General features: G+C 41.9%; 2 protein-coding genes across 3 annotated transcripts; both read right to left on the bottom strand.

Annotated features, from left to right (window-relative positions):
• Nucleotides 1–1092: 1092 nt before the first annotated feature.
• bdl (borderless) lies at nucleotides 1093–14522 on the bottom strand. Its single transcript, XM_028314865.1, has 9 exons — nucleotides 14124–14522; nucleotides 5165–5396; nucleotides 4537–4818; nucleotides 3393–3583; nucleotides 2750–2968; nucleotides 2447–2675; nucleotides 1978–2184; nucleotides 1513–1743; nucleotides 1093–1313 (listed from the first exon to the last, which is right to left on the bottom strand). Exons 1-9 carry the CDS (start codon nucleotides 14307–14309, stop codon nucleotides 1093–1095), a joined length of 1998 nt encoding a protein of 665 aa, XP_028170666.1. The 5' UTR covers nucleotides 14310–14522.
• A 1870-nt stretch (nucleotides 14523–16392) lies between these two features.
• Nucleotides 16393–22635, bottom strand: Mlc-c (Myosin light chain cytoplasmic). Of its 2 annotated transcripts, XM_028314447.1 has the most exons (5): nucleotides 22484–22635; nucleotides 22375–22402; nucleotides 21777–21958; nucleotides 20257–20403; nucleotides 16393–16660 (listed from the first exon to the last, which is right to left on the bottom strand). In XM_028314447.1, the coding sequence occupies exons 1-5, from the start codon at nucleotides 22484–22486 to the stop codon at nucleotides 16577–16579; spliced, it is 444 nt and encodes a 147-aa protein (XP_028170248.1). In that variant the 5' UTR covers nucleotides 22487–22635; the 3' UTR covers nucleotides 16393–16576. The 2 variants fall into 2 exon arrangements, with proteins under 2 accessions (XP_028170248.1, XP_028170242.1); XM_028314441.1 differs by lacking the exons at nucleotides 22375–22402; nucleotides 22484–22635 and adding an exon at nucleotides 22029–22307.
• Nucleotides 22636–23960: the final 1325 nt, after the last annotated feature.

Below are 23960 nucleotides of genomic sequence, written 5' to 3'. Positions count from 1 at the left end.
TTTGGTGTAGTGGTTCAGAACGGACTACTATGCCGAGAGGTCCCGGGTTCGATTCCCGGTTGGGCAGGAATTGAAATGATGAATTTTAGTTTCTGTGACGGGTCTGGGTGTTTTCTATTATGTATAATTTAATATGTATGTATTTATATCCGTTGTCTAGTACCCATAGTACAAGCTTTGCTTAGTTTGGGACTAGCGGCGCAGTGCAAAATGTCCAAGGATATTTATTTATTTATTTATTTATGTATTTTTAATTAAATTAAATTGACACTAAAATTATTAATTAAATACCAAAATGTAATTTATTAAATTTTAATGTATTAAATATAATGTTAACAATATTTGCATGTCAGCTTCTGGTGGACTGTGCGGACATTTTAATATTGTAAGAACTTGTAGACCACTTTTCACGCAAATAAATTGATTTGATTTGATTTTGATAATGAAAACACAAATTATATAACGTAAATTTTTTATTAATTTAATCGTACAAATAAATAACGTAACATAACTTACTGTAAAGCTTCAACCAAACCAACGCGTGCAGATCGCCATCGCGGCATCGCCGGCGCGATCGTTCTGCACGCGTTGCTTTGATTGCTTGCCAATCTACCTATCACACACTTTATTTTAATTCAATGTAAGTCACAATCACGACCGCGCGAGAGGATATTACCAAGACGTTTTTACGATTCGTATTACTTATACAGGCTGTCCGAGGAAGTATGGATCTAACAAAAACAATATCAAAATTTTCAAAAAAAATGTCATTTGGTAGGTACTTACTAATTTAGAAATAAAAGTAACATAATAATCATGTAAATGTAAAACAAACATATTTAGCGTCTCATGTGCTCGGTGTCATGCGCAGGAAGTTGACCGGTAATCGACATCCTGAACGTCGTCTGGGCAGTAAACACCTACCTAACACAATCGACCCGTCAGCGCCGCCCAGTCTGCGTGACCGTAATCGTAATGCGAAAGAGACAGGCAAAAAATCGAATACAAAACTTCTCTTCGATTCGATTCGACGGAACTGACTCGATTCATCCCGCTCGCGCAGTCGGAATCGGCACCGGCGAACTCTCGTCATCAGCGAACACGCTTCGCGGAGCCGGGCCGCGCTCGCGCGAGGCGGCGGCGGGCGAAGTAGGCGGCGAGCGCGGCCGCGGCCAGCAGCAGCGCGGCGGCGGCGGCGGCGGCGGCCGTGCGCAGGCGCGCGTAGGCCGGCACCTGCAGCGCCGCGCCGCCCGCGCCGCCCTGCGCGCACTCCACGCGCGCCCAGTACGACGCGCCCTCCTCGATCTCGCTCACTGGAAGAACACCCGGCGATCAATCGATCGACGCTCCGAAGCGCTCCGTACGAAAATGCGAAAAAATATCAAGCGGCTCGATGCGAACGATCCGAGAGTCGACGAGCTCGCGACAAAATTCGTGAAAAATTTAAACAGAACGGAGACAGAGAATCGGCGGTGACGTCATACACGATACGGCGAGACGAGTCGTACCCACCGAGCATGTAATCGTGATGCGTGTGCGCCGTGGCCAGCAGGCGCTCGCCGGGCGCCGGGCCCGCGTACCAGCGCAGCGTGCAGCGCTCGGCCGCGCCCGCGCCGCGCCAGCGCACCAGCGCGCCCTCGTCCAGCAGGCGCGCCCACACCTGCAGCTCGCCCGCCGCCGCCGCCGCCGTCGCCTCCGTGGCCGCCGCAAACGCCGTCGCGCCCGTCTCCGCCGTCTCGGGGTCTGGAACGCGTTCAAATTACGTGTGCACACGATGAGTTAAACGAGGCGAACGTCTGTTAAAAGGAAAAAATAGTATTACCAGTAGGCCTAAGATGCGCGCCGCGATATAAGCGGTTATCACGTCATTTTATCGATTTTGCCCATACATTTTGAAGTCGATAAAAGTTATCACGCGCGCATCTTAGGCCTTATGATCTGCTCTTTCGTCAAAAATACTGTGTTTTAAAAACTCACCCAAAGTTCGCACGAAGATAGGTTTGCTGAAGAGTCCATCGCCGATGTGGTCCTGCGAGAGCACGCGCACCTCGTAGTCGGCGCCGGGCCGCAGCCCCACCAGCGTGGCGTCCGTCACGCCGCGCGACAGGATGCGCATGGTGCGCCACTCGCTCACCGCGCGCTCGCGGTACCACACCGTGTAGTCCACCTCCAGGCCGTTGTGACCTGGAATCGTTTTCGCTTTACTGGCGCAACTCTATAAATTGATGCCTGAACCGATGTACCTACGCTTGCTTATTTATTTCTTAATTAAAACTCGATACAGTAGGAAATACACAACGAGGAAGCTCTTGGCCTGTATCTCACCTGATGGTAAGTGACAATCAGGCCGAAGGTGGAAGCGAGCTTCACCCTTAATCGCAAAGTTAACCTAACTACTTAAATAGGTACGAGTACTTATGTAGGTATATCGGCGAGCAACACTCACCTGGCACCCAACAAAGGTGCACCGAGTCGAGCGCGGGCGCCGCGGAAAGGTTGTAGGGCGCCCGCGGCGGCACGTTCTCGACGAGGATCTCGGCCTCCACGGCCACGGCGGCGGCGTCGTTGCGCGCGGAGCACACGTACACGCCGCGGTCTTCCTCCGCGATGTCCGATATCGTCAGGTTACCGTCCGTGATCGAATAACGGCCCACGGGCAACTCGCTTCCGTCTTTCTGAAAAACGGAGACTCGAAATGTGACGTCATATTATAATTTTATCAATTATTTGGCAGCGAAGAATCTCTCACCCTGGTCCAGCGGAGCGTGGCGGGGAGGTCGTGCGGGCGCGCCTCGAGCGCGCAGGGCAGCGTGAGCGCGTCGCCGAGGCGCGCCACGTACAGCGGGCGCGGGCGCGCGGCCAGCGCGGGCGGCCGCTGCACGCGCACGCGCACGCCCGGCGACGCGCCCTCCGAGCCCAGCGCGTTGTACGGCGTGCACGAGTACTCGCCCTCGTGCGACTCGTCCACCTGCCCGGGTCGAAGGTGCCATTAGACGCTTTAAAGGTATTATGATAGAGCTAGGTTCGCTACGTATGTAAAGGTTCGGCCAAACCGACGCGTGCAGCCAGCGTGCGCGATGACGATGACGATGTCGAGTACCTATGAATTTGAGTTCACATCAACGCGTCCTGTCATCGGTTGCGGCGATCTATGGACGCGATAGTTCGGTCGAAGCTTAATAAATGTAAAAACCTAACTGAAAGAAAAATTTGATCTCTAGAAAGTTTCGAGCGAACGATACATAAGTAATAACTTTGTATGTAATGTTGTTGGTATACCGTAATAAATAAAATAAAATAAAATAAAAATAAATAACACTAGGGTGGCTATCTATCAAGAAGGCGGATTCCGTGAGGCCGACCACCACCCCTGATACTTCGCAACGAATCACCTGGTTGAAGAGCAAGCTGCCGTTGCGGCTGTAGAACACGCCGGGCACGTTGTAGGGGTCGAAGAGGAAGCCGTCCTTCTCCCAGCGCAGGTTGGTGAGCGGCGGGTTGGCGCTGAAGTGGCAGTCCAGGCTGGCCGGCTTGCCGTATGGCAGGTACTGCTCCTTCGGCGAGTACACCACCTTCGCTTTGTCTGTGAACACGTTGATCTTTCAAATTTTACTTTCCATAATACTTATGTGAGTTTTAGTTTTTATTTTATCCAAGCAGCAGTAGCGGCGTAAGGGGGGGGGCAGTGGGGGCGGTCCGCCCCGGGTGCCAAGCATCAGGGGGTGATAACAGTCGCGCAAATAAGTACTTACTGGCGCATCTACATGACAAAGACGGTCATGAAATGTCATGATACGGGGGGGTGCGATTGGTCATTCGTACTGTACAGGGACACCCTAGCCGCCTCGCTCACTAGATCTCACACTACGCGACTTTTTCTTGTCAAAAGTTTACAGCAACAATCCTCAAACATTTCAGGTTCTGTAAGAAAACATCCGCCATGAAGGGAAATCACCAGCGCACTTTGCTCTCGCGTAGTTGCGAATGTAAGGGTCCGGCTGTAAGAGTGCTTGGAGTGAAACGGGCGTCATTTAGACGACATTGCCTACAATAATAAAATCCACATTGTTAAACTGCAGTTTGCATCAATAATAAAAATCATTAGTTTTATTTGTATTCATTTAGAATTTGAAAAATTCCCACTGGTTGGACACCCTTTACTTACCTTTGATGAACTTATCTACTTATTATAGGACTGAGTTTCAGCCGTAGCTTAGGCCCGATTTCTGAATTTAGATTTTTAACCAAACGTGCTCAACTTGATATAGCTTGTGCTATTGCTACTAAGTTTAAATAAGCACCTATGAGTGGTATGAGCAAAAATATTTTTAGTTGATTTTTTTTAATTCGCCAGAGACGAGACGGCATCATTGCGAAGTTCTATTTTACTTCTTCTAGTAACAGGTACCTACCTAAGTACCTTCTGTATAAAAGGGTATCGGAGTTTAACTTAATTTTCTGGGTAGGTAAGTGATTCGACGGTGAAGAGGTCATTCGCCTGACCTGACTGACGTGCTGACGGCAAGACTGACTCACACTGCACGTCGAGGTAGGCGCTGGCCACCTGCTGCTGGCCGGCGGCGTCGCGCACGCGGCACTCGTAGCGGCCGGGGTCGGCGCTGGCGGCGGCGCGCAGCACCAGGCTGCCGTTGGGCGCCAGCTGCGCGCGCGCCGCCAGCTCGGGCAGGCGCTCCACGGGCGCGCCGTCGCGGAACCACGCCACCTCCCACGCGCGGCTCTTGGGTAGGCACTCCAGCTCCGCGCGCGCGCCCTCCAGCACCGTCACGTTCATCGGCGGCGTCACGATCAGGTTCCCGCCTGCGACGCGAGGGGTGCGCATTCATTCTGTGATGATTCGATTACTTTGCACCGAATATTATTATTAAATAAGTATCACAAATAATTAGATTTTTTGTATATAGCTAGTGCACTTTACAGGTGCTTTATACTAGTAAGAAGCCACGTACACGACTAAAGTGAGTTTTGCTAGCGGTGTTACATTCTTCTTGTGTTAACTGAGGTAAGTAGGCCTTACGAAAATGCATACTTACATGACAGATGAAAATGCAGTAAATAACAAAAGAATAAAAGTAGCAGATAAGAAAGAACGGTGACAGTACATAAGTGTGCAGGGGGTACGAGAGAGAGAGCGAGCGCGTCAGACCGTCGACGTCGAGGCGGTAGAAGGTGCCGTTGTTGCGCTCGGGCGGCGTGCGGTTGGGGAAGGCGACGCGGCAGCGGTACAGGCCGCCGTCGGTCTCGCGCACGGCGCTGACGTTGATGGAGCCGCGGCCCAGCCCCAGCCGGCCGTCCGCCACGCGCCGCACGCGCCCGCCCCAGCGGTCCGCCACGCGCGCCGCGCCCTCGCCGCTGTACCACGAGAAGATCGTCTCGCCCTAGAACACCGCAACAACCGTCATTCTAAGCATTACGATAACAAAATACCCACACTCACGTACCAGGCATAAGTAGGCAGACGTCACATAAACATAACTACGCACATACGACATAAGATTGATTGCGTTAAGAATGAACTTTTCTTTTAATGAGGTAGAAGTGTCGTTAACGTAACTAATTGTACCAAATAAACGGCCGTTTGTCCCGAGCTAAAGCATAAAGCTGTGGTATTTAAGTACATCCATCAGGCGGGTGCTCGCGCAGGCGTTGCATCAGCGCTGCGCAGGCGTCCGCCCGCAGCGCGCAGCCGCGGCCGCCGCTCGCTGAGTCTCGTTTATTGGCAGGAAGACGACACTTGCTCGCGGTGCCATATTCTAATTACTTGAGAATGAGACAAACAGCACGAGGCGCGGGCGGCCCACTTTATAAATTAAATCGGGTGTTTCTGACACATAAAAATCTAATTAAAACGACTATACCTAGTTAAGGCCGTTTCAAGTTTCTCCCAGGAGAAATTTAAATAGCTCCTCGTGCATTAACTACAGACTACTACCAAATTAAGAATGATTAGGTACTTTTATTTTAGACATGTGCGATGTAAGTTGTTATAAGATAGAATAAGACGTCACCGTCATCCTTATTACTTCCGACAGCAGATAAGCGAGCCGTTGGAGGAGCAGCAGACCACTACCCCAAGCATATCCAGGCCGAGGCCGTGGGAGGCGCAGAAGCAGGCCGACTCCGCGCATTAGCAGTCCTCGACGTCGAGACGGAGTCGAGTGGTGCGCGACGCTCCCACGCACACGCGACCATCATATTGAAAGATTCCACTTCATTGAGTAAATTGCCTGGCAGAAACTATCTCATAACGTCTAGTAAACACAACATTACTCTTCGAAACCTACCTAGCTTATTTATATTCATTTATTCACTTCGCAATGTTACAGGAGTTCCAACAATAAAGGGTAGTAGGTACCTACAAGATGATCAAAATGTTACATTGCTACCTCCTAGAGGTATATGTGATTTGTAAATAAAATTAGGAATTTTATCAATCCATAAAATAAAATTAGTACTTTTAATAATTTTGCAAATTGTAGGTAAAAGCAGTGACAAACTAAATTACAGGCCGTGTTACAGGCGTCATCCGAATCTACATATTTGAACGATTATTTGTCGCGATAACTAAAAAATTAATCAAGTGAGTAGAAGCAGTTTGAGAACAAAATTAATCTTGAAGTTTATTACTAAACGGTCTTATTAATTTATTTTCCAATTTTATATGTTTCGGTATTTTATTTAGGTTTCTATAGTGTTAAGGATTTTATGGAATATAAATAATTAATTTTGTTATAAGTAGTAGTAACTAGATTAATCCATATTATTATAAAAGTATAATAAAATAGTAAGTACTGTTTAATATAAGTTTGAAAGTAGGTACTTATAATATTTTATATTGTATTAGAGTGGATTGCTGTACCCAACCGGGTGTACATAGTACATAAGTAGCTTAGACTAGTTTTAAGTTTCTTAAGGTAACTATGTATTAAATTGCAATTTATGAATAAATAAATAAATAAAAAAATTACTGCCATATAAAAAGGACTACAATTATTATTTAGCATTTTGATTCTGGAAGGTGGTAAGTATAGCCTATATTTTTTAAGATATTGTGGATTCTAGATTTAGAAGATACCTAGTTGATTTAGATTATAGTATCATCAATCTAGTTTTTTTTTTTTCAAAATTGTCACCTAGTCTTTTTGTGCAGACTTTTTATTGATAAGTGTATATAAATTATGAATTACCTATTTCAGTGAAAAATTAAGTTTTTAAATAATTTCGTATGAAAAAATAAGTCGAAAAAAATTTAACAAAAAATGTAATGCCATTCCATTCTTTGAAGTGGTCTTATTAATACTCCAGAAAATCAAAAAGAACACGTTGTATAAAATATGTTGATTTTATACAATGTTTAGGATTTTTTTAATTTGTTTATATGTAGACATGTTTTTTTTTTTGGAAAGAGTTTCCCGCAATGTTATACCTACCTACTGTCAGCAAACTGAACAAGGCAGATTAAGCAAGGGAGGGCCCTACGACAGAATAGGTAAGTAGGTACTTATACCTACCTACATTATAACTGGACGCCTTTATTACTCAAAGAAACCCCAAACACAGATAACATAATACTAATTACATAATTATACTATCCCCGAACAAAACCCTCTCCTCCATAGCACACTGTAGGTAAGTACAACTTTGAGCTTGCAATGAGCCGCTCAAGCTAAAAATCTTAATTCAGAAACCGGGTGTAAGGGTTTTATTTACATAAGTAGGTATCTACTGATTTGCGTCACAAGCTGCAGCTGCATCATATCAAATTGTAATCAAATACTAGCACATACTAGGTTAGTTCTTTACCACAATCATGAACAGACTACTACATACTCGCATTACGGGCCTGTAGAGCTAGAATACAAAAGACCTAAAATCTTATATTACAAAAGACCTATCCTGACAACCTACCCATAATATTATTTGATGTCGACTTAGTTAACTCCGTATAATTTTTTTTTCTAAGTGACTAAATTTTTTTATACAGTTTGTTGATTTCAACCCTCGCCATATTTAAGTAGGGAGTTGATTAAGTACCTACTATTCTGATTAAAGATCCNACAGTTAGCTTGAAAAATCTGGAAAAAATCATAATAATATGTAGTACATTTCATGAAATTTCAAAGGAAAACTATATCGTTTAAGGAAAATTTCTTACCTAATAAAAAATCCTTATGCTGCTTTTACACTATGCGGAAATTAGCCGAGTCAAGTCAAAAAAACAGAGGAGTGGGGATGAAATTCATCCATAATTAATCCCCACTCCACTGTTTTTTTGACTTGACTTGGCTAATTTCCGCGCAGTGTAAACGCAGCATTAGAAGAAAACATTAAAAGTGACTTTAGTAAAAGTACTAATTGCTTGTTTCTAAAATATACTGTGTTAACGACGGACAACTAACGGAACCCTACACTGCGCGTGGCACGACAGGCACTTGGCAAATTTTTCTGTACCTCAAAATTTATTGAGAAACCTACGTAGTCTCTACGAACCACTACTATGTAGGTACATACCTATAGATCGTTTCATCCACGAAGACGCGCCCCACCATTCTTCCGCTAGTGTTTGATGAATTTTATCGGTAGCTACACGCTAAATTCGTCGTGTGATGGTGGTTCCACATTGATGTCGAGCAGCCTAGGTGGAGTAGAGGTGTGCTGCGGTGGCTCAGGCGTGGTGGTGGCTGTAATCAGGGTAGGGCGGAAGACCTCCTGAAAGTGTTCACGCCATCGTTGCAGTTGCCCTTCAGACGACACAATAAGCTCTCCGAAGTGACCAAAGCTATCCTGTCCCTCAAGATTGGCAAGGCCCCAGGACTCGACCTTATCACCGCAGAAATGCTGAGAGTCGACGTAAACTCCGCCGCCGACGTTCTGACACCTCTCATCGAAAACATCTGGATGGAAGAGGAACTCCCAGACGACTGGAATAAGGGGCTTTTAATTACTGTGCCAAAGAAAGGGGATCTAAGCCAGTGTAGCAATTGGAGAGGTATCACTTTGCTCTCGATACCGTCAAAGGTTTTCTGCAAGATTATCTTGGATAGGTTATCGGGGGCCGTTGAACCTCTTTTGCGTAGGGAACAGGCTGGCTTCCGCCCGAACCGCTCGTGTACCGACCAGATCAATACTTTGCGTATCATTTTGGAGCAGGCATCAGAATGGCAAAGGGAAGTCTACCTAACCTTTGTAGACTTTGAAAAAGCCTTTGATACGCTGAAGTGGGCAAGTATATGGTCGCGACTCGCTGACATTGGTGTCCCGCCGAAAATCATCGACCTACTGAAGGCCATCTACAGGAAATATTCTTGTACGGTGACTCACGACGGCCTCATCTCCGAAGACATCGAGGTGCATGCGGGCGTCCGGCAAGGCTGCCTGCTTTCGCCCCTTCTCTTTCTGGTTGTCTTGGATGGAGTCATGAATCGCGCATATCAAGACCAACGGCGTGGAATAGAGTGGGGTATAATCGGAGTCTTAGAAGACTTAGATTATGCCGATGACCTCTGTTTGCTGAGCCACACGCATCACGATATGCAGTATCACAGGGTTCAAAATTAACTGCCGGAAGACCCAAGAGATGCGATCTGGTGTGAGAAATTGCACGCCATTACGGATTGGTGCAAAGGATGTGGCACGAGTCCACAATTTCACCTACCTCGGGAGCGTCGTGTCAGAAACTGGAGGTACCGAAGAGGACATCACTTCGCGCATTGCCAAGGCCAGAGCTACCTTCGCACAACTTCGCCCCATATGGCAGTCACGGAAATTGACCCGAAGGGTCAAGATCAAAATATTCGGGTCCGTGGGTGTGAAACGTGGAAGGTCACCAAGGTTATCTCGCACCAGCTGCAGGTCTTCATCAACCGCTGCCTTCGCCGAATTCTCGGCATATACTGGCCCGAGAAAATCTCCAACGTCGAGCTATTGGAACGCTGCCACGAAATTCCGATCGACCAGCAGATCAAGCGCCGCAAGTGGAACTGTATTGGCCGCACTCTCCGAAGGGACCCCGATCACATCCCTAAGCAGGCTCTGGATTGGAATCCCCAAGGAAAACGCAAACGTGGTCGACCCAGGCAAACTTGGCGGCGCACTGTAGCGGACGAGGCGAAGAAGATCGGCAAAACCTGGAGCGAGATCAAGCGAGAAGCTCAAGACCGAACGAGATGGAGGACTGTTGTGGACGCCCTCTGCCCCATCTAGGGGACATAGGACCATAAGTCAAGACACGCTAAATTATCCATGAGTGCACACGCACACTATTAATGACGCTCGGATTTCCCTCACACCCCGCGCTTCCCTCGACCAAAAATTGGTGGGGCGCGTCTTCGTGGATGAAACCACGATGAAACGATCTACAATCCGTTCGCTTTAAGTTTGCCGCTGGCAATATGACGGAAACGTCTATAACTTTATCAAACTATATTTAAAATATTTTTTATTTATTATTATTGATAAAAATTGTGTACCTATTTGCGTAAAATGCGTTTAATCGTAGTTAAGGGAAGGGCATTCCACGGACCGGCAAACTTAGCGCGAACGGGTAGTATAATAGTACTTAGTTAGTACCTCGACCATCACATCACAACTCCGCAAAATGTTTGTGTTCAAGGTAGGCATGTAGGTACATCTAGAAAACGGTATAAGAGGCAGGTTACTTACACTACAAATCTCATGCACCTACCTAATAAAATATATGTTAAATTATGATGTATAAATCAACGAAACAAGGTTTATTATTGTTAATCGACAAACCTAAGCATTAAATTGCAGAAAAGGTACCTACCTAATATAAGTATTTTTCTTACCCATAATTACTTTCTAAAAATAAGTTTATACTTAGATAACCTTATTTTTCCTCTACATAATGACCACGGTACACCAGTGTGCCGCAGCCCGCAGTACACACTTTACGGAAAACAGATGTAAGTAGACTACTTTATACCTAGTAGAAACTTTCATCTCAGAGAGAGCAAATAGGGTAATAACACAGTAATAAGGTCATCAGGCAAATGAAATAAGCACGACTATTTAGACGCTCGTGCCCAATCAGGCGGTAAATGGGATGTGCCGATTAGTGTAGTAACCCAGTGGGCCTGCTGCACATAAAGAATGATGAACAATGTGCAGATTCACATACATTGTGACAAAAGATCCGCTCGCTCATGCGCAGGTCACCACAGCGCACAGGTGGCGCCCCTTTGTACTCGCTCAGGGCGCAGCCGCGATTACAGCGAGTAGCAGCTAAGTAAGTAAGTAATACCTACTTACCTACTCTGATGACGGAATAATAGTGTACGTACAGTGTGAGTGTATGTATAGTTATGTAAAATACCTTCTTAAAGGCTGAAAAGCGGTCTGCCTTGACATTACGCACCGCAACCGCAGACACATTAGGTACCTAGGTACCATGCGTGAAATGCGACAACAACACTGGTATACGCACAATCATGTCGATAAAAAATAGCTGACTGCATCTAAGGTAGCCCTGTATAATCTTCTAGAACTTTATTTATTACAATTTTAAAGAAAATTAAATGAAAATTTTTAAATTTACCTTTTTTAAATACATCGTCCAAGTGATTTCCTTGACACGGTTACAACAACATTCTTCCAATCTGGCATCAACATTTTGAAAAGCTTTCGTTAAAGTTACCTACCTCAAAATGAATAGGTACATACACTCGAAAAACATACCCCTCCTTCTGGCGCAGTCGGGTAAAAACTGCTGCATTCATCTATCCATATTCCATTAAACGAGGTCAGTGTAACGAGTTTTCCAAAATTTTGATGGTAGATTGGTCGAATGTTGTTGTAACCGTCAAGGGAATCATTAGGAAGATGTGATTTGTAAAATAAATTTTATTTCATTTTCTTTAAATTGCAATAATTAATTAGGGTTTCTGCTCGAGCTTTCTCGAACTCGAGAAAACTCGAGAAATTTAGCTTCATTCGAGACGAGAAAAAAATTACCGGAGCTCGAGAATTCTCGAGTTTCGATTTTGAAGCTTTAATATTCTTGAAAGCCTATTTTCTTAGACAAAAGTAAGTTTTTAATTATTTAATAGGTTAACGTTGCGTTTAGACTGGCCTAGTCTTTCCTTTTTTTAACTAATTTAATTTTCAAGTAATGATCTTAACCGAAACTAATAATGATCACCTACGAGTATGCTATATTTTATTATGTTTGTATAACTGACTGATTTAAAGACTGAAATTTTTTTGTTAACTATCTGTTAGTTTAGGTACTCGTAAATACGTTTGTCCAAGTCGTTATCTTTAAGTTTAAAAAAGTATTTAAATGTTTTTTTTTGTTTATAAATGCAGGTTTATTATNCCCTTTGTGCTCGCTCAGGGCGCAGCCGCGATTACAGCGAGTAGCAACTAAGTAAGTAATACCACAGTAATACCTACTCTGATGACGGAATAATAGTGTAGGTACGTACAGTACAGTGTGTGTGAGTGTATTATGATTTTATGATGTATAGTTATGTAAAATACCTTCTTAAAGGCTGAAAAGTGGTCTGCCTTGACATTACGTACGCACCGCAACCGCAGACACATTACCATGCGTGAAATGCGACAACACTGAGCCCCGATTACGGTAACTTTTAACGTCTACAATCCAGACGCGTTTCTGATTCTGCAATACGATTGGTCAAAACAGCTGACGTACGCTGTTGAACGACCAATCGTATCGCAGAATCGAGAAACGTGTCTGGATTGTTGACGTTAAAAATTACCGTAATCGGGGCTCTGGTATAGGTACGCACAATCATGTCGATAAAAAATAGCTGACTGCATCTAAGGTATGGCCCTGTATAATCTTGTAGAACTTTATTTATTACCTACAATTTCAAAGAAAATTAAATGATTTTTTTTAAATTTACCTTTTTTTAATACACCGTCCAAGTGATTTCCTTAACACGGTTACAACATTCTTCCAATCTGGCATCAACATTTTGAAAAGCTTTCGTTAGTTACCTACCTAAAAATGAATAGGTACATACACTTGGAAAACATAACCCCTCCTTCTGGCGCAGTCGGGTAAAAACTGCTGCATTCATCTCCATCAAAGTCAAAGTCAAAGTCAAAATCATCCATACTCCATTAATCGAGGTCAGTGTAACGAGTTTTACAAAATTTTGATGGTAGATTGGTCGAATGTTGTTGTAACCGTCAAGGGAATCATTTGGAAGATGTGATTTATAAAATAAATTTTATTTCATTTTCTTTAAATTGCAATAATTAATGTTCCACAAAATTACCTAGGTATACCTACCTACCTACAGTTTTCGTTCAAAAGAACATTTCTTTACTAATCAAGAAAGGTTCAGATTCTTTACTTACACTGTATTAAAAATCTTGTAATGGACTATAGTAGGTAGGTAGGATATGGTAATGTTTGAAACGTTACCGCAGCAAAATCTGTTTTTCCTAATAAACTTAGATGCAACTCAAAAGTGACTAGAAGTTGTAGTTTCGTTTCAGTTGCGTTTCACCGTGTGTTCTGGGCCTTAGTGGACAACTCACAATCACGATGGACTAATTATAATTATCTGCTCTCGACTCTCTAAAGCACAACATTTATAAAAATTTTGCTGGGGTAATGCACACGTCGCCGGCCCTCGCCGGTAGGTATAGAAAATCTGGTGTTTTTTTGTGTGCGGCGGGTTGTCGTGTGAACAACTTGCTTTGGACCCGATGGCGAAACTTTTATAAGATCTAATCCCAATCGCGCCCAGTTTGTGAAATCTTGCGTGAATCTTATCAAAAACAAATATTTTTAAGGATGAAGCACACTTATCAGCTCTGAAACGAATCGCAACCGTAGCTACTCGATCGAAGCGGTCAGTATTCGTATGAAACTCAGTAGGTACTGCAATGCACTGCACACATCCGCACCGTAACAACGTAAACACCTCGCCTCGGGGTTGACAGGGCGGGCAAGGTGATACGGTGTTGATCCCTTTCCGGNGATACGGTGTTGATACCTACCTAAGTGTGCTATTATGACCTTAATACAGCCCTATAGCAACACATGCGGGAAAATTAATATTTTTTCTAAGGTTCCCAATAAACAAATACTTCAGCATGTCACTCACATCTTTATCCCACTGCAAATGATAAGGTATTTCATTCCCGAAGGGAAAGTCGAGGTGGCAGTTCATAACAGCGAACCCTCCGACGCTGGCGCGCAACTGCTCCGCCTCCAGCGGCAGCAGCGAGCCGCCGGCGCCCGCCCACAGCCACAGCGCGCCCGCGCACGCCCACGCCGCCCACGCCCGCATCGCACTAGCACTCGCGCCTCGCTGCTCGCTGCTCGCGAACCACCACGACCGACCGAGATCGGTGCGCGAGATCAATTGACCGTTTCTAACTCTAATAGAGTTAACCTCACGGATTAGGCGCGGAGTGAGTAATGTCCGCGCGTCCCCCGCGGCCGCAAACAAAGGCACGCGCTGGGAGTCGCGGCAGGAAGCGCCCGCGGCCCCCGCGCCTTCGCTCGCATCGCCGCATACTGCGTCTTTTATTCTTGTCTAATCACTGTCCTTAACTCACGTAATTTCCTATTTGCAGAGCAGGCGGTACACACGCGCATCACCAGATGAGTGCCGTACCGTACCCACACAATGTTAATAGCTCTTCCGTTCACGGGGGCAACGGGAGTCTTTAAGAATAGGTACCTCAAAGCCCAAACTTAGTTCACTCTTAACGCGTGCGCGCTCGAGTGACTTTTGTTGCTTTTGTTTTGTCACGGACCACAGTGTTTCCTGAAACCTCAAAATTGGCCTTCCCCTTTTTTTTTCAATAATTGGAAAGAGTTAAATATTACAAATGCAAGAGTAAAACTCCCGTGTTTCAATATCGCTCCACTGCTGAACATAGGCCTCCCCCAATGCTTTCCATGTTGATCAATTGGTAGCGGCCTGCGTCCAGCGCTTCCCTGCTACCTTTACGATGTCGTCGGTCCACCTTGTGGGTGGACGTCTCACGCTGCGATTCCCGGTACGCGGCCTCCATCCCAGAACCTTGCTGCCCCATCGGCCGTCAGTTCTGCGTACTATGTGCCCTGCCCATTGCCACTTCAGCTTGCTAATCCGTCGGGCTATGTCAGCGACTTTAGTTCATTTACGAATCTCATTTCTGAGTCGATCTCGCAATGAAACACCGAGCATAGCCTTCTCCATAGCACGCTGTGCAACTTTGATTGGTAATTATTAATTGTAAATATTCTTTTTTATAGGAATTGCTTCTAAAAGTAATTTTTGATAAGAAGAAAACTTATAAATATGTATAATGAAAAGGCAGAATATCCCTAAAGAATCAAAGTTCTTAATAAAAGCTCTATTATAATACATCGGATGATAATGCCCCAGATGATGATGATAATTCTTTGAATTATTTGTAATATTTAGTGTTATAAAATGTTTATTTGATTTTTCATCATCATCATCATCATCAGGACATCTCTCCACTGCAGGAGCACGACCCTCTCTAATTTACCAGAGGGAAATGGAGGATTTGGCCTACACTCCCCACGCTGGCCAGACAGGTTGGGGAGGCATTTGATTTTTATAATATGAAAAATATTTATTTTTTTGAACTTTTTTGATTAAAAAATCTTTGAAATTATAACTTTATGAAAAATTATTTTATTATAATAATAAACACATAGGTAACTGAACATACAGTGCGTTTTGATAAAGTGCACATATGCGTGAATAGTGAACAAAAAGTTCACTAATCTCCGTTGACGGGGATTGTCAACTGGGAAGTGGAATAAGCCTTTTTATCGACGGAACAAATGACAAAAAATATCTTAGATTTTTTAAAATTTTATACTTTTTTATCGAAATTTTATTTAACATGAATCACTCAATGCAGCCTAAGTAATTAATATGCTGTAGGTGCCTACAAAAAAAAAATTACAACTCCCGAGAACGATAAAAATTACCGATCGATTAATACAATATTATTTGTTAGCCATGGTTTCAGTTCCATTTATTGTTCCAGTTTTTAGCTTAGGCCTAGAACACACGGTGAAACGCAAATGCAACGAAACTGCAACTTCTAGTTACTTTTGAGTTGCATCTAAGTTTCTGCCATAACGTTCGTTGAGAGATCACACATTGCAACGCGTTTCAAACCGGTTTCAAACTGGTCGCGTCATGTGTGGTCTCTCAACGGAATCTATGGCAGAAAGTAGAAACTTAGATGCAACTCAAAAGTAACTAGAAGTTGAAGTATCGTTGCAGTTGCATTTCACCGTGTGTTCTGGGCCTTAGTGAGCGTTTTAAAGACCTCCCTCAATAAAAGGTGAAAAAAAAATAATTTAAAATTTTCGACCTCAAATATAAATTTATTTCAGTTCTTATCCATAATCATAACACGTACTCTCCTGTACATTATCTTACTATACATAATATAAAACTTCTTAATGCTAATAGATTTTGGAATAATATGTTTTTAAATGGAAATAATAGGGAATTATAAAGTTGGCATAAATAATTAAATCAAAATACACAATACGGAAGTGAATTAAATGCGTGCGAAGTCAGCCCTGCATGATGAGGTGCACGAAGTTCTCGTAGTTGATGTTGCCCTGCGAGTCCTCCTGGCCCTGCAGCAGCTGCTCCACCTGCGCACACGCGGGTCACACAGATCAGCGACGCTCCCCGCTCCCCGCGCCGGGCGAGCTGCGAGCTGATGCCGATACACAAGGTGTCTCAAAACAAACTTTTTATTTAGTGGATCGCTTAAAAAAATTAAGCCGTGTATCGAAAAAATGTTTTACATTACATTTAAAGAGTTTTCTTAAAAAGAATATCGTCCAAATGTAGGCCCTCGTGTTCATGGCAGGTAGACTCAGTGATGGCTGCCATTTCGTGACAAATATTTTCTTTCAAATGCGCCAGGGAAGTCGGTTTAGTGGCTTAAACTTTAGATTTAAGATAACCCATAGGAAAGGTCCATAGGGATTAAATCAGGACTGCATGGAGGCCAATTAATGTTATCTTTGTGCAAAATGCGGTGTAACTTCACTGCACTTCCGAATTGAAAGTTCGGGTCGTCATGAAGAGACTGATAAACACTCCACGTTTTCTACTGTTCTTGATAAACTTGGTCACCCGGATATAGGGTTTTCCAGCGTTGAACTGGTTTTTTAAAACTTTTTGACCCATTTTCGAATAAGAATGCTTGGCACATCATTTAAGTGGCGAATTCTACGCGCTACAGACGCCGAATCACCATTTTTGTAAAATTCTCGCAAGCACAACGCGCAGTCTGCTTCCGAAAAACACTCCATAGCACCTAAATTCCCAAGACCAGGCTACTGATTGACATGACCCCCGCACCCCTCGGATTTATTACATTCAAGCAATAAGCTAATTATACTTTCTTTTGAGACACCTTGTACAATACAACCCGATCGAGCTAACTGCTCGCCTCGCCTCGCTGGAGCGACTCTCCCTCGCACACCTCCCCGTATTCGCCAGTGTTGCCAGAAGGTTACTTTTGTAACCTTTTAGGTTACTTTTGAACTGCTGTGGTTACTTTTAGGTTACACTAATGAAAAGGTTACTTTTAGGTGATTTTTCAGAAATTGTAGAATAACTTTACAGGTTATTCAGTAAAAAATATTAATAGTGACAATTTAAAAANTACGAACTTACGGGCGGCCGCTAGTATTATTATAAAAGCGAAATACACACTGATTAATCACGAAATCTCAGAAATTTTAACACCTACGAACTTGAAATCTAGCAGGTAGGTTCCTTATAGGGTGTAGACATCTGCGAAGAACCAATTTTACGAAGCTCCACCCCTAAGGGAGTAAATCGGAGTCCACGCATTCGAAGTCGCGATTTAACTTCCAATCAACATGAAAACTCGAAATGTTGTCAACAGTCAGCATGTGAAGGAGACCACACCAATAAAATAATGCATGCATGCAGGATTGTGACTCAGCCTATGGCATGACTTATAGAACTCATTACCTCATCGTCACTCAGCTTTTCTCCAAGAGTTGACAGAAGGTGGCGAAGCTCAGCAGAAGAAATGAACCCATTCCCATCTTTATCAAAATGGCGCAGTCCTTCAATGAAGTCATTGGCTGTGTCTCCACTACGAGCCTTTGATATTGCCTGTAAACAACATGACATTAGTGTTCTGTAGCAGTAGCTGCAAAAAACAAGATGTCTGCAAGGGAAACAGCCCTAAGTATTAAAATGAACACTTTCTGAAGTTTACTGTTAATTATTACATAATAAGTGTAGAGAAGATAGTGTAAGTGATTTCATGCAACCGCTTAGGGGTTTGATGGATTAAGCATTTAATAAAAAAGATTTACAAGTAAAAGAAATAATTCACACAACATTATGTGCATGTAAAACACGTTAAATAAATTATTAAAATTTGTATTATTAATAATTTTATAACGGACACAGCTACTTTTGACTGTATTGCAGGGTTCGAAAATATCCGATATTTATTATAAATATCAAAATATCGGATATTTATGATATACAGTGTGTCCGGGCTTGTAGTGATCAAACTTTAAGGGCGAAATCTAGGGACAATTTTATCGATAAAAATACTTCAAATTTGGGGCTTGACCCATTTATCGCAAAATGACAAGGATTTAATTTTTTAATTTTTAGTTTTTACCTCTTCCTTCAAAAACAAGTGAAAGCGTGGGTAGCTTAACATTAATAAGCAAATATTTTATATCATGCGATAGCCAATAAAATTATCTATTAGTAGAAGAAGAAACAGACACAAGTTTCGTACATTTTATGGGAGTAAGAATGGATTTAGTTAGGAAAATACATTACTTTTTTCACTTCTTTTTCAGTCATTTTCCTACACAAGAAAAACCAGGTCGTTAAGGTATGTTTTATTTGCATTGTATTATTAGTATTTGAGCTATTCTACAAAACGAATGTAAATTTATTAGTCTACGTTTATTAGTTTCGAAGCTATTGTTAAACAAAGATACCCCTTCCAGCGGTTCCATAGCGCCATTACATGCGAAAATGCACCGCCTAGAAAGAATCGCACAACCTACTCCGACTACATGACTAGCCGCGCTATGGAACCGGCTGGGAAGGGGTATCTTTGTTCAACAATAGCTTCGAAACTAATTGACGTAGACTAATAAATTTACATTCATTTTGTAGAATAGCTCAAACACTAATAATAAAATGCAAATAAAATATACCTTAACGACCCGGTTTTTATTGAGTTGGAAAATAACTGAAAAAGAAGTGAAAAAAGTTATGTTTTTTTCGGATTAAATCCATTCTTACTCCCTTAAAATGTATGAAACATGTATCTGTTTTCCACTTCTACTAATAGATAATTTTATTAGCTATCGCGTGATATAAAATATTTGCTTATTAATGTTAAGTTACGCACGCTTTGACTTGTTTTTGAACGAAGAGGTGAAAACTAAAAATGTAAAACTTAAATCCTTCTAATTTTGCGAGAAATGGGTCAAGCCCCAAATTTGAAGTATTTTCATCGATAAAATTGTCCATAGATTACGCCCTTAAAGTTTGATCACTACATGCCCGGACACACTGTATATCCGATATACAGTGTGAGTCACGTTAAAGTGTACATATGAAAATAGATGAAACTAGAGCTATTTTTATCGACAAAAAAGAGGTCAAAAATTTTTTGAGATTTTTTTTTAATTTTTTATAGAATTTTTTTTCTTCAAATTACTTATTGTAAAGAAAACGTAATAACTTTTAAACTAAGCGGTATATCCTGATAAAATAAAAACAGTAATAATGCTAAATAACAGGCGATACTAAAAAAATACATAAAATAAACAAAAAATGCCAACAAATAATAAAAAATTATACTTTTTGAAAAAAATCTGCTTAAAAATTCGTGNCTTACGGGCGGCCGCTAGTATTATTATAAAAGCGAAATACACAATGATTAATCACGAAATCTCAGAAATTTTAACACCTACGAACTTGAAATCTAGCAGGTAGGTTCCTTATAGGGTGTAGACACCTGCGAAGAACCAATTTTACGAAGCTCCACCCCTAAGGGAGTAAATCGGAGTCCACGCATTCGAAGTCGCGATTTAACTTCCAATCAACATGAAAACTCGAAATGTTGTCCACAGTCAGCATGTGAAGGAGACCACACCAATAAAATAATGCATGCATGCAGGATTGTGACGCAGCCTATGGCATGACTTATAGAACTCATTACCTCATCGTCACTCAGCTTTTCTCCAAGAGTTGACAGAAGGTGGCGAAGCTCAGCAGAAGAAATGAACCCATTCCCATCTTTATCAAAATGGCGCAGTCCTTCAATGAAGTCATTGGCTGTGTCTCCACTACGAGCCTTTGATATTGCCTGTAAACAACATGACATTAGTGTTCTGTAGCAGTAGCTGCAAAAAACAAGACGTCTGCAAGGGAAACAGCCCTAAGTATTAAAATGAACACTTTCTGAAGTTTACTGTTAATTATTACATAATAAGTGAGAGAAGATAGTGTAAGTGATTTCATGCAACCGCTTAGGGGTTTGATGGATTAAGCATTTAATAAAAAAGATTTACAAGTAAAAGAAATAATTCACACAACATTATGTGCATGTAAAACATGTTAAATAAATTATTAAAATTTGTATTATTAATAATTTTATAATGGACACAGCTACTTTTGACTGAATGGTAATGTTATCTTTTTAAAAAGCTTTGAGTCTACAAGGTAGGCTACTAACAGAACCTTCAGTTTAGTCTGGCAAAACATTTTATCTAGAGATGCACCGAATGTTCGGTTGAATATTCGTATTCGGTACATTCGGCATATTTTTTTATGTTCGTATTCGCCCGAATGTTCGGTTCAATTGCCGAATAATTACCGAATATTAAAAGTAGTGTTATCATTTAAAAAAAATATATTTAATTAAACAGTTTGGTTAACTAATTTACTAAATAAGTGTGGTTTATTGCAAAAGTATTTTATAGTTTTTGAAAATGAAACAGACCTATATTTACTGTAAAATAAAAAGATTAACAATCAGTAAATAATTATTTTATTAAAGAAACTGCTGCTTTACAGACAGTAAATTTAATTTTTATGAAATTGAAAATTTTAAGGACTCTGCTTTGAGTAACAAACAACTATTTTCAGAAAACTTTTTTTAGAATAGTTATAATGTAGTAACTACTATCTTATGGAACCAACACAAGTATTCAAATATGTTTATAAAATCAAATAAGTTTTTCTAAATAAATTTCTATCTATATTTAATAGGTATGTAGGTATGCTAGTGAATGGTGAACTAGGAATTGTTATAACTATTTGTAGTTTTAATTCACTGTAAGTCAAATAAAATTCTTTAAAAATCAACAATAAACAAATGAAAAAAAAAAATAAATGTATAGAAACTTTATGAGTCAACATTAGACGGTAAAATCTTTGAACCGAATGATTCGGCCGAATATTCGGTTCGGTACATTTTGAACCGAATATTCGGCCGAACATTCGTATTCGGTTCAATATACATTCGGTGCATCTCTAATTTTATCACTCCAGAGTTGTCAACTTTTATGTGAAGAATTTAAATGCAACTTTACCTGCTTAACAATTGCAACTACCCAGCATTTTACATTTTAAAACTGTTTATTAGTACATTTGGTTAAACATGGATAGTCATGCAAAAGAATCACCACTAACCAGACACAAGAGATTGTGAAATACTCAAACTATAAGGGTGCTCACTTGATATATCGGCAAAAAGACTTCAAATGATATCCTTTCATCAGGCTTCAAATGCAGTGTACACTTCTTGACATCAGATTCAGTAGGGTTTTGGCCCAAGGCCCTAAGAGCATCTCCAATTTGTGCCACATGAATCTTGCCGTCGCCGCGAGAGTCGAATAGTTGGAATGCCTCCTGAAACTCTATTAAAAGATTATTTCCGTGCATGTTATCACATCAACACAAGATTTTAGGGCTATGCTTATGAAATACCTTCAACAGAAGTGAGTCTGAGCTTAGTTGGGGGATCATAGACGAACATGTTGCGATCACAGAGAGTTCCAGCGCACTGCGGCAAGCCGAGGACGACGGCCGCCGTCCCGACCAGAATGGTTTTAAAATACCTACCATATAAGGAAACTAGGGCGCGTGCAATAGCCACCGCTTTCGGTAAAGACGTTGATTGACATGACTCAGCCCGACACACCTCACCTTGCGTATGTACCTACGTAGTAGCACATGCATGTTGCATGACCAGTTTGGTCATCGCTCAAAAAGTAGTTAGTGCACTACTCTTATCGAAGGCGAACGAACTGTTAAAATTTAGTAAATTGATTACCTGCTAATTGATCTTCTGAATATCCGGCCTGGAACAAAGAATACATTTGGCAATACAGGGAATAAGTTTTACCTACTCATTGACTACATAGTGTAATGTTTAATCTCACCATTATAACATGAGCAGTAAAACCTGTAAATTACACAAAACTACCAAAACAAACGTTTGATCTTAATTTCTGTTGATTCAGAAAAAATACCAGCAAAAGACTCAACAATCATCAACATCCGCCTAGTTTAAGCACAGACAAAACATACCAAAAAAAATATCGAACTGGTCCAGCAGATGGCGCTGGCGCTGGTGATTTTGAAACGTCAAATGGCTAAAAATCGGAATCCAGTGGGTCTAGTCAAAACGCACTTTAAAATCGCAAACCAGTCGCAAACAAATAAACAAATCGCAAAAGAGGTCGATAACAAAATAGGCTTAGTCAAACGGCAACAAATCGAATCGCAAAGCCCTACCTATCGATAATCGAATGACTGGATTGAAATTTCCCATACAAAGGCTTAGCCAACATGCATTTAAGACTCAATCAAAATCGAATCGAATCGCAACACCCGCCATTTTCATTGCGATTACTAAAACCCCGGTGATAAGCTTCGATTCGATCGAAAACCAATAGGGTGAGTTGCATTGCACCACCTAACTTTGACCGTAACAATGACGTTAACAGGTGTTTTTTGTATGGAGTTTGACAGATTTTAGACGTTTGTCCAGTAGCGGCGTAAGGGGGGGGCGGTGGGGGCGGTCCGCCCCGGGTGCCAAGCATCAGGGGGTGACAAAGTCGCGCAGATTAGTACTCACTGACGCATCTGCATGGCAAGGACGGTCGTGATGTCATGACGGGGGGGTGCCATTCTGGGGTGCCTTAAGGATATAATTTATATTATCACGGATTTTTTTTTTAAATTCGTTTCTTCCTTCTTTCTGCTCTCTGTTTACGTCTATGCTTCGCTGTCAAACTAGCTGTCAAAACGACATCGCGATACGGATTTGTCAAAACAGCCTTAGGGTGGGTTGCACCATCTTAGTTTAACTTTGACAAACGTCTAAAATCTGTCAAACTCCATACAAAAAACACCGGTTAACGACATAGTTACGGTCAAAGTTAGGTGGTGCAACTCACCCTATTGTTTTTCGATCGAATCGAAGCTTATCACCGGGGTTTTAGTAATCGCAATGAAAATGGCGGGTTTTGCGATTCGATTCGATTTTGATTGAGTCTTAAATGCATGTTGGCTAAGCCTTTGTATGGGAAATTTCAATCCAGTCTTTCGATTATCGATAGGTAGGGCTTTGCGATTCGATTTTTTGCCGTTTGACTAAGCCTTTTTTGTTATCGACCTCTTTTGCGATTTGTTTATTTGTTTGCGACTGGTTTGCGATGGGTTTGCGATTTTAAAGTGCGTTTTGACTAGACCCGCAGTTGCGCATCGTTTACGTTACAGCATCAATATAGCTTAATTGATTGATTTGTCAATACAGCTGAACATTATACGACATTGACAGATATATCGAAATCCACCAATCATGCACCGGATTTTTAAATCGAGAAAACCCTCATTAATAACCGCGTAACATAA

The sequence above is a fragment of the Ostrinia furnacalis genome, unplaced genomic scaffold, assembly GCF_004193835.3.
Source record: "Ostrinia furnacalis isolate ACB-3 unplaced genomic scaffold, ASM419383v2 OfSCF0319, whole genome shotgun sequence".
Classification (NCBI taxonomy): domain Eukaryota; kingdom Metazoa; phylum Arthropoda; class Insecta; order Lepidoptera; family Crambidae; genus Ostrinia; species Ostrinia furnacalis.
Note: the sequence above shows the minus strand (reverse complement) of the source record. Positions and strands in the feature narration are given on the sequence as shown.